This window comes from Sardina pilchardus, chromosome 10 (genome assembly GCF_963854185.1).
Source record: "Sardina pilchardus chromosome 10, fSarPil1.1, whole genome shotgun sequence".
NCBI classification, from domain to species: Eukaryota; Metazoa; Chordata; class Actinopteri; order Clupeiformes; family Clupeidae; genus Sardina; species Sardina pilchardus.
Genome location: NC_085003.1, coordinates 29,713,612 through 29,728,684, shown reverse-complemented (window position 1 = coordinate 29,728,684; position 15,073 = coordinate 29,713,612). Strand labels below are relative to the sequence as shown.

Sequence of the window (15,073 nt, the reverse complement as noted above, 5' to 3'; positions counted from 1 at the left end):
AAAGCATACATTTCAAGGAATTTAATAAAAACATCAATGGAATAATGGAAATATGTCGCTGCTCTCATTAAGTTACCCCAGCGCCATCTGATCGTCGTTAGCACAAATCAGGATTTGGTTCAGCTGGCTGGCTAATGTGTTGTCAAGGTAGAGCGTACGTAGCAACCGGCCAATAAGCAGAATAAACAAGAGGGGCACACCTGATATAAAGTCGATTTTCTCCAGACGGGAATGCTCAAAAATGCTAAAAAGGCACCTGAAGTGGTCAGAAGGGGTTGAGGGTCATGAAACCGTGCCCAAAATTCACATTCCTAACTCTAGAGAATGGAGATTTTAGCATATAGTTGAAATTCTGATCTATGTCCATAGACTTCAATGGAACAGTTGCTGCCTCTGCTCTGCATAAAGGGGGATTTTGACCCCCCCTCTTGCGATTCGGGTTCCAGGAATTGGCTTCTCATGAAGTATCTTGCTCCGCCCCTTAATGATCTTTGATATCACTAATTATCTGATCTGGCAGCTAATTACTGTAGGATGAGATGGTTCACTAAATGGTTGGATCAAGTACTTGGCAGGATTTTTACTTTCTGAACCCAGGATGTCTGCCTCTGCTCCTTAGTAGGCTTAACAAAGTCTCACACTTGTCTTACACCTGTGTACACACATTTTTGAAAACTCTACAAAACCCACAATTGTTAACACAAAATGCAAAATGCTCAAATCTCAAGCAAAATGACACACAACATTCAAAATGTAATTAACACACATCTCTCTCTCGCTCTCTCTCTCTCACACTCTCTCTCTCTCTCTCTCTCTCTCTCTCTCTCTCTCTCACACACACACACACACACACACACACAGATACACAGACACTCCCACACACATTCCCTAATACTTGTAAAGTCTTGACCTCTATATGGTGTGATTCGGGCTCCATCTTTGTTGTGTGTGAGAGAGGGAGGGAACCCTTTCTGTTGTGTGATCTTCTGCTGTTCTTTCATTAGCCCTGTGGATGACCCCTCTGATTGAGTTGGTGAGAGGGACCACACCGAAGGAGTCAAGGATGCACACACAAACAGACACTCAGAAACTCGTCTGTCTTCGCCCCAGCCGTGGCGCAACTGGCTGGGGCACCTGCACCGCACGCCGGCGACCCGGGTTCGATTCCCGCCCCGTGGTCCTTTCCGGATCCCACCCCAGCTCTCTCTCCCACTCGCTTCCTGTCATTCTCTACTGTCCTGTCCAATTAAAGGCATAAAAAGCCCAAAAAATAACCTTAAAAAAAAAAAAAGAAACTCGTCTGTCTTGGCCATGCAGGGTCTATGGTATAGGGTGACCAGACATCCCCGGTTTTGGTGACCTGTCCTGTCCCTGGCTGGAGCTATCTACGAAAACGTCCCCGGTTTTCTCTACAGACCTGAATTTGGAATTTATAGCAAAAAAAGAAAGAAAGAAAACACTGGCCAAACTATATTGCGTGGCGGAATAACAATTGGGAGCACTTAGACTCGGCGCAGGAATATCCTCACTCTTGCACTTTCAGTTTCACTTTGGAGTGTTGATATTACTACGTCGAGTCTAAGTGCTCCTAATTGTTATTCCACCACACAATATAGTTATCCCTCTTACCTGCTTAGAAATGCACCACGTTTTATTTTGTCTCACCATATTGGTCGTGTGACTACTCGTGTGACTACTCGTGTAACTGTATTTTACAGTTTTTTTCAATCGCTAACAAGCGTTTGTCCATTCATTTGACACATTTTCAAAACTCTAAACACAGACTCTCACCTACAAAACACAATTGGCCAAATGGATCATTTTCCTCTCAAAAGCAAATTCCATGTTGTTACACCACATTTTGTTACATATACACTAACTCGTCATTTCTCTGCACACACTAACTTTACCAAAACACTGGAAACCTGACTCAAAATGAAGTTATTTTGTCAAAGAATGAAGCTTGTTTTCACTTCACAAGATACATGCAGTCAATGAGAGTACACTAGGTTTCAAAATACTGGCTACTGTTGACATTACAAAAACTGCATAGACTTTTATGTTTCAGTTTTACAGGTATTTGCATGCAAAACATGCAATCCAGCATTTTTACATTAAATGTATTGGTTGGGAACTGTATGTCCAGATGTAATGTTCACATTCAAATGCATTCCAGTAAAAAGCAAATCTTTTTTTTTTTTTTTAATGTTCACTAGGCCTAAAGGAGGTGCAGTATAAACTGTTTACAGTAGACTATGATAGAACAGAAAAAGTTTTACAGCATTGCAGTGAACAAAATATCCATGAAACACAAGAGCATTCTGAACAAAAAACAACAGCAAAAAGCCCAGATAAAAAGGGGGTGAACAAAAAAAAGCACAATATTACTGTGTCTAATCTCTGCACCTGCTCCTCTCAGTGCTCCTGCACCTCTCACTGCATCTCTCACTGGGCCTGGTCTTCTCTCACGGCCCCTTACTCTTACTCTTCCTCGTCCAGACATTACAGTATTTGTCTTTTTCTGTTTCTGCTTCCAAAAACATCACCTCCTCTTTTTACTGTGTAAGTGTCAATGTCATAGAGAGAAATAACCCCTGCCACTGAGTCTAAGATAGACTGGAATCAGCTGTGGTTGGCCCAATTTACCCAACATGATTTCATCTGTGTGTCAATTATTCGATTATTTGTTTATTATCAGCTGAGATATATTGCTTTTGAATTGATAACATTGCAGAAGCAGAGGTTTTTATACTGTATCTAAGGTTTGGAATATTGTTTTAACTATTGTGGGATGTTGTGTGTTAACATTCGAAAATAATACAAAAACGATCCATTATTTTGTTGGGAGGTATAGTTTGTCTGTTAAGAAAATGTAAGCATTGTGAAAATGTATTCACTGACTGCATACTGTGTGAAAACAACAAGAAATGTGTGAATGGTATGGCCACAAAAGACCGATGCTGTGCTAACTGTGTTTAGAGTTTTGAAAATGTGTCAACTGAATGGACAAACGCTTGTTAGCGATTGAAAAAAACTGTAATAGGGAAAACATGGAGGTGTTTGGTCGCTTCTAACTTCATCTCTGTTTGGATCCTATAATGAATGAACTGGGCTAGCTAAGCGCTATCAAAGTAGTACACGCATTGAAACGTGAGAGGTATGTATCAACTCGTCTTAGTTAAGGGAATAACATAGTTTACGTAATATGAAAAAACGGTGAAGTGTTCCTTTAAGGGGAAACTGATTCAAACAGCTGATTTTCAAAGTTATGAATGTTCTATTAAGGAGAACTAGGGTAAGATAAACTGATTTATGACTGGTAAGGGCAGTGTGCCCGTTTTCAGTTTACAAAGATAAAAACGTTACAAGTTTTGGAGGTATTTGCTCTTCTGAACTGAAAATGTCCCCGGAGTTTGTCTCAGAAATCTGGTCAACCTTAGCACTCTATGGAGACAGCACGCAGGTGCCGATCTGGCAGAGCTCATTTGATGTTGGACAAAAGGGAGGTCCTGTTTCAGTAACATCTTCATTTTATCTTTGTGATTTGATGTTGGACAAAAGGGAGGTCCTGTTTCAGTAACATCTTCATTTTATCTTTGTCTCATTCGTATTTGACACAAACATGTAGAGACGGGATAGAGACGGGACTCTTACACTCACAAACCTTTTGATTGATGGGTAGGCCTGAATGTGTTAAGGAAGGGGGTTTCAATCAAAACAGTAATGAATGTATTCTCCCCACAAACATCTCTCTCTCTCCCTCTCTCTCTCTCTCTCTCTCTCTCACTTTCTCTCTCATTGCCTGTTTCTCTCTTCGTTCCTCTTTTCAGATTGTGGTATTTGTAAGGAATTTCCTCAGGTCGGCTAAACTAATCTGATCTTGGCAGTTTCTCATTTCCTGTGGACCTCCAATTATTCCCTCTCTCTCTCTCTTTCTCTCTCTTTCTCTACCTCCTTCTTCCTCTCTATCTCTCTTGCCTTTCATCCGAACACATTGCGGGCCATCACGTCAAACATGCCAGAATATCAGCTTGCAGCCTTGGAAACTCTTCATTGGCCGTATGCAGGATGACTCATCAGAGCACCTTGAGGAAAAGGAAGGGTCTGAGGTGTGTCTGATGCTTCCTGTCACTGACAAACGGAGAGAGGATGCTGACGATCTCCATCGACGCAATGCGTTAGACAGGGGCCACTGAACAGCAGATAGCAGCTTTCATGGGGCACGGATGCACACAGTGAATGCTTATGCACTGTGCGTGTGTGTGTGTGTGTGACAGCGGATGTGTGAGAGAGTCTGAGTTGTGTGTGAGTGAGTGTGTGTGTGGGTGTTTGTGTGTGTGTGTGTGTGTGTGTGTGTGTGTGTGTGTGTGTGTGTGTGTGTGTGTGTGTGTGTGTGTGTGTGTGTGTGTGTGTGTGTGTGTGTGTGTGTGTGTGTGTGTGTGTGTGAGAGAAAGAGAGAGCGGATGTGAGAGAGAGTGTGAGTTGTGTGTGCACATGAGTGTGTGAACGTGTGTGTGTGTGTGTGTGTGTGTGTGTGTGTGTGTGTAAGACAGTGTGTATGATTGTGTGCAAGGGTGTTTAAGAGAAAGAGAACGGAGAGGAAGAAAGTGTGTGTAAAAGTGTATCCAAGTGTGCTCTCTTTGAACAAAATCATTGACTCAGTCTGGCTGAGCAGCCGATTTCTGCTCCATGAGGCATCATTAAAAGTAACATTTCTAGACAGACATGTCATGTGTTATGGCTCCAGACAGTCCACACACACACACACACACACACACACACACACACACACACACACACACACACACAGACATACTCAAATGTACACACACACACACACACACACACACACACACACAGACCACACACCTCATTCTCAAACCAAAATAGAAAGCACCCATTAGGACATATCTCCTCCTGACCCCTTCACCCCTTCCACCCCACCCCATATACCCACAATCCATAGCAGTGGTCAAGCCCCCCTCGCTGAACGCCTATTATTATTTGTCTGCTCACCAACACGCTGAGCAGAATGATTTGTGTTCATTAGCTCTGCTGAACGGCTTCGGCGGCATTCAAAGGCGTGACCTCTTCACCTGGCAGAACGCAGATTCCTCATCAGCAAAGGCCAGACATCAGCTGAGGCCTCTCATTGTGAACAGCAGTGTCGTGACCGAAAGCGTGCCGTTGTGAATATGTGTGCGTGTGTGTAATGTTACAATAGTTATGTTACTGTGAGTGAACCCCTGTACACGTGTGCATGTGGGTGTGTGTGGGTGTGCGTGTGTACTGTATGTGTGTGTGTGTGTGTGCCTTATGCTATAATAGTTGTGTGTTTGAGAACATCACTGGTCTATGAAATTGGTTAATACAACAAGTGTGTGCATGTGCATGTTGCAATGTGTCGATATGTGTGAGATGAGTGTTGCAAGTGAGGAGAAAGTGTGTGTGTGTGTGTCTGTGTGTGTGTGTGTGTGTGTGTGTGTGTGTGTGTGTGTGTGTGTGTGTGTGTGTGTGTGTGTGTGTGTGTGTGTGTGTGTGTGTGTCTGTGTGTGTGTGTGTTAATGTACAGCATGGGTATGCTATGTTGTTAAAGGAACACTCCACCGCCTTTTCATATTAAACTATGTTATTCGCTTAGGACGAGTTGATACTTATCTCTAGCATCTCAGTGCATGCACTCAATCTTTCTGGCGTGTGGCACCACTTTGCTAGCACTTACTGTAGCTTAACCCAGTTCATTCATTAGGATCCAAACAGAGATGAATTTAAAAGTGACCAAACACATCCAAGTTTTCCCTATTTAAATGATACAAGTAATTACACAACCAAGTATGGTGACACAAAATAAAACGTGGCTCTTTTTTTATGTGAGTAAAAAGGATAACTATATTGTATGGCGGAATAGCACTTGGGAGCACTTGGCACAGTAATATTGTCACTCCTGAAAAATCCTCTCGTTGGTTCTATTGACGGGAGGGGGAGGGGGAGAGGATCTTTCGGGACCTTGCTTTGTGCACTGGTGTACAGTCATGTTGGAACAGGAAGGAGCCATCACTGATTTGGCCTTGGTCCCTTAGTTCCAGTGAAAGAAACTCTGAATGCTTCAGCATTAACCGAGAGATTTAGGACAATTCCATGCTCCCAAATTTGTGGGAACAGTTTGGGGATGGCCCCATCCTGTTTCAACCTGACTGTGCACCAGTGCACAAACCAATGTCCATAAAGACATGTATGACAGAGTTTGGTGTGGATGAGTCCTGACCTCAACCCACTAGAACACCTTTGGGATGATTTCGAGCCGAGACTGAGAGCATGTCTCCTCGTCCCACATCAGTGTGTGACCTCACAAATACGCTTCTGAAAGACTCACTCCTAAACCTTGTAGAAAGCCTTCCCAGAAGAGTTGAAGCTGTTTTAACTGCAAAGGGTGGACCGACATCATATTAAACCCTACTGATTAAGAGTGGGATGTGATTGAAGTTCGTATGTGTGTCAAGGCAGGTGAGCAAATACTTTGGCAATATAGTGTACTGACTGTTACCAATATCAAATGATAAGAGAGTTTGTGGGTAGTGTGAGGGTTAACTTAGTTAACACTAAGTTATTTGTCAATAACTCTGGTTTCATTCATCACAGTCTAGAACTGAGAGCCTGAAGTTGAGGAGAATTGGTCATGTGCTTATTATCAGCAAGCAGGACCTCCATTTTCACCTATTCAAATGCCAGGGGAGCTATGTCTTTTGAGGAATGCCTCGTCAACAACATTAGGATTATTTTGGCTTGAGGTTCTGTAAAGCCTCTCTGCCCAGGACCTTCTGCCTAGCGGCTCCCTTTGATTACAAGGTAAGTGTGTCATGACTGCCTCTATGTTGGTTGTGCTCACAGTGTTTGTGTTGATTAGGTAAGTGTGTCATGTGATGTGAGTGTCTCAGGTCTGATCCAGCCACTATTAATACAGTACGCTCTGGGTCAGTGCTTGGCCATGCCCATTAGCTTCTTTGAGTCTGAGTGGAATAGCTCCTCCAGACCACAACGAATTGGGGCGAGTCTGGGTTTGGCAGAGCAGGCCTGGTGTTGTTATATCATAACTTATTATGATATATTATTATATATATATTATTATATTAACTTATTATTATAACTTACAGACATATTTATTGCAACCAAGCACTGCTGCACACAGGCAGGTGGTCATAATATGTCAATATGCTTTTGTTTTTCTAACTCGGTGATATCATATATTTACAGATACTGTATGACTCTGTGTAACCCTCCATTGAATGGTGTTCTCTCACTCCATCTCTGGTTCTCTTTGCTCCTTCCTCTTGTCTATCAACAGTTGAGTGTTGCTCTAAACAACCTGTTGTTTCTCACTTGTCTTCACTGTGTGTCGTGTTTGTCACTGTTTTTCATGTAAACTGGTATGTTGGGCTGTGGTTAGGTTCCAATCTTTTTAATAATTAGTATTACCGTATACATACTGTACTTTCATAGTCTTGTAAATAGTTTGATGCCATTTTGTTTCTGGTAAGTCTAATAGTGAGGTTGATGATTTTTGTTGTTTGTTGATGACTCTTTCTTGCTTTCAGGTAAACCAGCCTGTAATCTAGCCTGCAGCTATAGATTTTGGTTGTTGACCTTTCCCCCTCCTGATGTATTTAGGGTTTAGGCCAATCCAATTATTAGTTTCATAATGTATCTGGAGTGCTGTACAGAGAGAGTCTTGTGGAAAGTGGACGTCTGCAATATCAGAGAGCAGACTGCAAACGTTTGGTGAATTTGATGACATGGTGGATGACAGAGTACATGGGGCACTTGGCGTTCCCCCATGATGATCCATCCTTTTTGCTGATTGGCTGTGATTGGTGGCCCGGGGTTGATTGAGCTGTTACCTTAGAAACAGATCAGCACAGTGGGCACGAGTGGGTAAGAGACAACAAAATGATAACTTCAATCTCACTCCTTAGTGTGAAGTACTGTACTCCCGCACTTGGCAATCAGACACACCAGGACGTGACCCTTTCCTCGCGACTTTGTACAGTTCAAAGCATCCGTTTTCTTCATCTTTCTCCTCTTTTTCTTGCTTTGGATTGTTCTGGATTGTTTTCTTTGGATTGTTCTGGATTGTTTACTTTGGATTGTTCTGGATTGTTTTACTTGGATTCTGATTCAGAGAGAAAATAGAGGGATAGAGAAATGAATGATGATCTTACTTTTTGAGAACACTAGAAAGAAATTCGCAAACACGAGCCATCAACAGGCCATATGACTAACAATGGCAACAGCTCTGGGTGGAGGTGAGGAGAGGAGAGGATGGAGGAATTATGCCGTTCTTGACAAGTGATGGTTCTTTGAGTCAGGCAGGAGTGTGTAAACGCAGACAAGTGTGTGTTTATAGGGGAATCATAACCGCTCAACAGCTTGGTTCTGAGTCAGTCCACAGTCAGCATTATCATAAACTGAGAAATGGGTAATACAGCACCCTCTGTAATTATTGCCACCTCTGCTAAAATTCACTCAAAAACGGTATAAAAAATAATCTCCTCCAACTTTATGAGGTGTCAGGAGAATATCACAAGCTGTTTTATTGGCAAAGGGAGGCTTAAGAAGGTATTACAAGCAGGGGTTCCAATAAATATGACCAACTTAATTCTGAAATACAACTACAAAATGTATTTCTTTATGAGATTTCCCTTTTTCTCAGAATAAATTTGGGGGGACTTGTCTAATAAGGACCTTGCCACAAATACAGCAGAGCTAGAAGAGTTACGACCTTGCGCATGGTCATGTTGTGTCTGCCACCACTCTGGCTAGCTAATGTGTCCAGAATCAGTGTTAGACACCCTCCCCACCACAACAACTGTGGCTATTACTGTATTATGTGATTGATTGGTCTGCACACTGGGTATAAGCTCCAAAAAACCTGCCTGAGGAAGATCCCACTTGAGGATCGAAACGTTGCCTTTTATGTATTAAAATAAAACGTTTTTTGGAGCTTATACCCAGTGTGCGGACCAATCAATCACATTGTCTACCACTTTTGTCCGGCACCTGGATTATTGTTTCTGTGGATGTGCGCACCTCAACCAAACGCTCTTACTGAATTATGCACATGATCTTCCCATGACATTACACTTACAAATAAAAAGTGTGCAGATCCTCCACGAATATGGAGCGAGTATGGAGCGGAATCAGTGTCCACTTAAATGGTTAATAATATAATAAATATAAGTGAAATATGACAGCAATGCTGAGAGCACTGTAAGATGCAGTGCAACCATAAGTAAATGATGTAACCACTTTGACCATGGTGGCACTATGTGCTTCTGTACTGTATGTCTATGACTTTCTTGTATGGGTACATTACATCATAACTGTATTCATTTTATAGACGCTTTTACCCAAAGTGGCTTAAATTATGTCAATTATTGTACAATGGTCAAACTGCAGAGCAACTCTGGGTTAAGTGCCTTGCTCAAGGGCACCACAATGGAAGCAAGGAATTGAACCCACAACTGTTCAGGCTTCTGCATGCTGGTCCAGCTCCTTAGCCACTGTGCTATCACCAGCCCATTGGGTGTGGTTTTTTTTTTTTTATCCCTGCAGGAGAAGCTTGGCTGGCAAGAGAGGGAGGGAAAGAGAGAGAGAGAGAGAGAGAGACAGAGAGAGAGAGAGAGAGAGAGAGAGAGAGAGAGAGAGAGAGAGAGAGGAAGCATGGGTGTGAGAGAGACAGATAGAGAGAGAAAGCCAGAGAGAGAGAGAGAGAGAGAGAGAGAGAGAGAGAGAGAGAATTAGTCTATAGAGCAACAGACAGTGATAGACATGCCCCCAAGCCCGCCGACAGATGAGAGACTGGAGGTGCATCAGGGTTGACAAGGAGACATGCAGCCCTTTGAAATGTCCCAGGGGACCCTTTATTTCCCATGCATAGTTTGGACAGGTGTGTAGTGGAACCTTTTTTTGACGTGTTAAGATTTAAAAAATAAAAATAAAGAAAACAAGCTCTGACATTCATATTTTTTTTTGTGTCAACAATGTTATTATTCACAAAATATTTCAATGAATGTTAGTTTGTGTTTAAAATTATGTTTGTTGTCGATTCATCAATCAGTGTCCTCCAAAGTGATGGGCGTGGACAAGGAAAAGTGCCGTAAAACCATAAATACCATACAAAAAAGCATCTAAAACTAAAACATACAGCATTTTTCTTTTGTACAACACAGTGCAATAGAAAGAGGATGTGAATGGTTCAAATAGCATTCCTTCAGCACTGGTCTCATCCAATCACGATGAGTTTAAAATTAGTTAAAAAAAAAAAAAAAAAGAAGAAAAAAATAAAACTCTCGGATGGGGAGAATGAGGACTCACAAAGACTGTAAACACTCCTTTGGGTCGGGGGAAACATGACTGATACAGCACCGTTCAAAAACCACACAACAGCAAAGAGATTCCCCGAGTCCTCTCTCCCGATGTCCGTCTGTCCGTCCGTCCGCCCTCTCTCTTGTTCACACGGAGAAACATTTCATGTTTCCAGTTTTCAAGCACAAGGTGGTGAAGGTCCGTTCTCGCCTTCTCTTTTGTAACACAGGAGAAAGAGACTGGGAAGAGTAGGTAAGGGGGGGGGGGGGGTGAGGTGACATCACGAGTAACGAACAGGAAGTCCACTTGGTGGGCATCTGTGATTGGACGCATGGGAGGAAGTGGCCCATCAGCTGGGTGTGTGTGTACTGTATGTGTGTGTGTGTGTGTGTGTGTGTGTGTGTGTTTGAAAGAGTCTTCTGTTAAGGCTTCGTCAGGTTAGCCTGTCATGAGGGAGGATTGCGTGACGCTGTTCAATTCGGTTTGTGTGGCCACCTGACTGTAAACTGGCAACGAGTGAATAAAAAAAGAGAACGTAGAGGGGTGTGTGTGTGTGTGTGTGTGTGTATGTGTGTAGAGTGGTGTGTGTGTGGGGAGTAGGGGGGGGGGGGGGGGGGGTCTATCGTCCAGATTTGCCAGTTTTTCTTTTTTTAGAAATGACTTTCATATTATGCTTCAAGAGGAGTGAAGGTCAGAATTAACAGACACAAAACCAAACAGAACACTTGACTAAATAACACAGAACTCCCACAACAGTGCAAACCCAAACATCATAGGCCTGTGAATCTGGGTGATGTCCGAATCCGCCTCTCTCTCTCTCTGCCCTCTCATAGAATGGACAACAGTCCACGGTTGGTCCTCACTGGGACAAAATGACCAAATGACCGGGGAAGACAGACCCCCATAGACCTCAGACCACTCAGTCCTCAGATCTCACAGAAACCAGCGTAGAAGTGAGCAGATGAGCACAGTAGTGGACATCACGTTCAGCCTCGTCCCAGTGGTCATTGTGAACATACAGGTAGTTTAAGAAATCTACACTTCAAAATGAACCAAGAAGAAAAAAAAAAAACACACTTGAATCAAACATGAAATGGTTATTTTCCACAGTATGAAATAAAAATGTACAAATAAAAATACAAATATATATACTTTTTTTCAAAGATGTTAGGTAGTATTTGTTTGACTTGAAATCAGTGAGGACTCAGACATAAATATTTCACATTTTCCCATACAAGGAAATATTTCTTTCTTTTTTAGTGATATTTTGTCATAATTGGCAGCCTTCATAAACGGTCTAATTCTGTACTTCAGTGGAAGAGATTCACTTTGACTTTCAAATTGTAGTCAGAAAAAACAAACAAACAAACATCATTTTGTGAGACATCATATAAACCCACCCCAAGCAAGGAGGAGAGGAGAATTCTCTTTAGCCCCAGTAAGGGGCTGGATTTTTGACAACAGTGAGCGGCCCTGATCAGGTGAAAACAATGGCCCACATTGCTGACAGGTGTTGTTCTCAAGACAAACAAATTAACAACAGGACCACATAGTCTTCAACGATTCAAAGAAATGTTACCGAGCGACTGTGAGGGGAAATGATGTCATACATACGCAGGTCCACAGTCGCATGGGTATCAGTGACATGAAGAGTCTGGAGGTTGGCCATACAATGGTGTACAATGTATGCAAGTAGGTAGCATGTCTTCTGTCTTTTAGTGTAATACAAACTTGACCCATGAAAGAAAAAAAAAAGAACAAAACAAAAACAAAGTCACCATAGTAACAACGGCAGCGACACGGGGGCGGGGGCCAAAAGAGGCGGTGACAACCCCCCTCCCCTCCGAGCGCTCGGCTAGTAACAGTCCCACTTTTGCAGATGCTGTCCGAGTCAGCCAGGCTGTGGTGAGTGTGCCGTAGAGGGCAAGATGCCTCGGGCCATGGGGAGGAAACTACAGGTCAAGGAAGGGTGGCTGGGGCATGTCTGTCTGACCAGTGAGGGTTTGTGTATGGGGGGGCGGGGGGGGGGGGGTAGAAGGGAGAATGGGGGGCTCATTTGACATGCTCTGCACTGTGAGACGAGCAGTAGTACTTTTTGTGGGCGATGAAGGTGGAGAGGCTACTGAACTTGATATTGCAGAGGCGGCAGAAGCGTGTGTTCCCGTTCTGCAGCACCGCCACACCTGCAGCCGTCACCACCCCCACCCCCACCCCCACCGCAGGCTTAGGCGGGGCCGCCGGAGTAAGGGGGGGACCAGCGGCGGGGAAGGGCTTTTCGGGGGGCGTCTGGGGGGCCAGGTTGAGCCCAGGAGCCTCTGGAACGGGGGAGACAGTCAGCTGGACGGCCCCAGTGGGCGAGTGCGCCTGGGGGGGCGGCGCTTTGGGCGAAATGCCGCCCACTCCCGCAGGACTTCCGTTGACCAGCGGCGAGGGCGGGGAGCCGGGGGGGTCTCTGCTGCGCCCCCCTCCGTTGACGCTGTCCCTCCGCGGGCGCGGGCTGGGGCGGGGGGACGTGGCGGCCGTGTTGGGGCCCGAGGTGTCCCTGGGGCTGGCGCTGGAGCTGGGGCTGGGGCTGACCGGGGGGACCCCCCCCACACCCACACCCTGGGCCTCCGCCTGCTGCTGCTGCTGCTGCTGCACGGTCAGAACCAGCCTGTGGGCCACGCGGAAATGCTCCACCAGGTCGCAGGTCAGCGTCCGACCCGGCGGGCAGTACGGGCACACCACGGGCGCGGCGACGACCCCCCCGTGCGGAGGCGTGGCGGTGGTGGCGGCGGTGGCGGTGGCGGCGATAGATGCTTCGGAGCCGGGCAGCGAGGGGAGGTGGGCGGAGCCGGGGACGACGGCACCCGCCAGCAACAACGCCGCCTTCCCGGCCGGGGCGCGCGGCACCTTGGGCGGGGCGGGTCCTCCGTCGCCGGAGTGGACGCTCTTGGGCGAGGTGGACGCGGGCCGCTTGAGGCGCTGCAGCTGCTCCAGCGTGTGCGGCTGCAGGGTGGTGGCCGGGCAGTAGTAGGTCTTGTGCGCCAGGTAGTTCTCGATGCTGTTGAAGCTGATGCTGCACGCCGTGCACTTGTGGTAGTCGGACAGCGGGAGCGCCGGGAGACCGCCGCCTCCTCCTCCTCCTCCTCCTCCTCCTCCGCCTCCTCCTCCGCCCGACCCTCTCGAACCCCCCCGCACGCGCGGCCGCTTGCTCAAGTCGATGGGCCCCTCGCCTTCGGGGCTGACGCTGCGCGACGGAACGGGCCCCGCGGAGGACGAGGAAGAGGAAGCGGCCGCCGCTGCCGCTGAGGCCATTTCCTGTTTGACGGGCAGGCTGGTGGCCAGTGCCTGGCTGCGTGCCATGTGGATCTCGTACATCTTCTTGCGCTTGCGCGTGCGGATGGGCTGCGGCGTGAAGGCGGCGGTCGCCTTGGCGGCGGGGGGCACGCGCTGGTGCGTGGGGTCGTGGCGCGAGGCGCAGTAGAAGCGCTTGTGCACCAGGTAGTTGTCGTGGCGGCTGAAGCGGATGTTGCAGGCCCCGCAGAAGGTTCGCGTCGGGTCGTCCTCCGACTCCTCGGCCGCCGAGACCGAACCGCCGCCAACGCCGCCTCCTCCTCCTCCTCCTCCGTTTCCGCTGTGCCCGCCGCCGACGCCGCTGGCCGGACTCTGGCTGCCCTCGCTGGCTCGGCCGCCCCCTCCTCCGCCGCTGGCCGCCCCTCCTCCGCCTTCGCCCTCGGAGGACGAGGAGCAGCCCTCCCTGGACCCCCCGCGGGCCTCGCTCTTCACCTCGGCCGCCGGACGGCCCTCCGAGCCCCCGCTGCTGCCGCCTACCGCCGCCGCCTCCGTGTCGCTGGGCGACGCCGAAGCCGCCCGGCTGCCACCGGAACCCCCGCCGGAAGGAGGGGTGGTGGCGGCGGCCGAAGCCGAGGTGGCGTCCTTGGCCTGCGCGGCGTCCTTGGCCTGCGGCTCGCTCTGCTGGTGGCGGCTGGAGCAGTAGAGGCGCTTGTGCACGTAGAAGTTGTTGATGTTGTTGAAGGTGATGTCGCACTCGAAGCAGGTCGCCCCCTTGTGGACGGCCACGGGAGGCGAGCCGGACGGGAAGAAGCCCTGCTGGGCGGCGGCGGCCGCCGCTGCTGCTGCGGCCACGGCTGCCGTGGCGGCCAGCTGGCCCTGGCCCTGCTTCAGCCGGCTGTGCACCATCTCGGACATCTTGGCCAGGATCTCGGAGGCCTGCGGCATCATGGCGGCCTCGGCGCCGAACACGTACTGCGGCAGGAAGACGGCGCCGCCGGGCAGAGCCGAACCCCCGGGGCTGGTGTGGGCGGGGCTACAGCCGGGGGTGGGGCTAGTAGGCTCCGCCTTCACTGCCACTCCGCCAACCCCCGCGGGGCTCTTCGGGGACGTGGACTTCTGCGAGGTGCTCCCGTCGCTGTGGTCGGCGTGACGACTTCCGCGACCTCTGACCCTCCTCTCCCCCTTCTTCTCCTCCTCCTCTTCCTCCTCCTCCTCCTGCTCCTCCTCTTCGCCGTCCTCTCTCTCCGCGCCGCTCCCGTCGGGCTCGGCGTCCGACTGCGGCTCCTCTTTGACCCTCACGCCTCCGGAGGACGCCGGTCCGTCCGGCGGGGAGCAGCCTCCGCGGGGGGTGGCGGAGCCGCCGTTGGTGCCCGGGCTGGAGGAGTTGGGCCTGGGCACGCAGGCGGCCGGCTCCCTGTCCTGAGACGGAGGCTGG

The 15,073-nt window shown here is 48.1% G+C and overlaps 1 protein-coding gene across 3 annotated transcripts in view; it reads right to left on the bottom strand.

Moving 5' to 3' along the window:
• Positions 1–9,890: 9,890 nt before the first annotated feature.
• Positions 9,891–15,073, bottom strand: part of zfpm1 (zinc finger protein, FOG family member 1) — a 94,283-nt gene continuing 89,100 nt past the window's right edge. For all 3 annotated transcript variants that reach the window (XM_062547581.1, XM_062547582.1, XM_062547583.1), the window contains one exon: positions 9,891–15,073. This exon is cut by the window's right edge and continues 235 nt beyond it. In XM_062547581.1, the coding sequence (XP_062403565.1) occupies positions 12,415–15,073 (2,659 nt within the window). In that variant the 3' untranslated portion in view covers positions 9,891–12,414.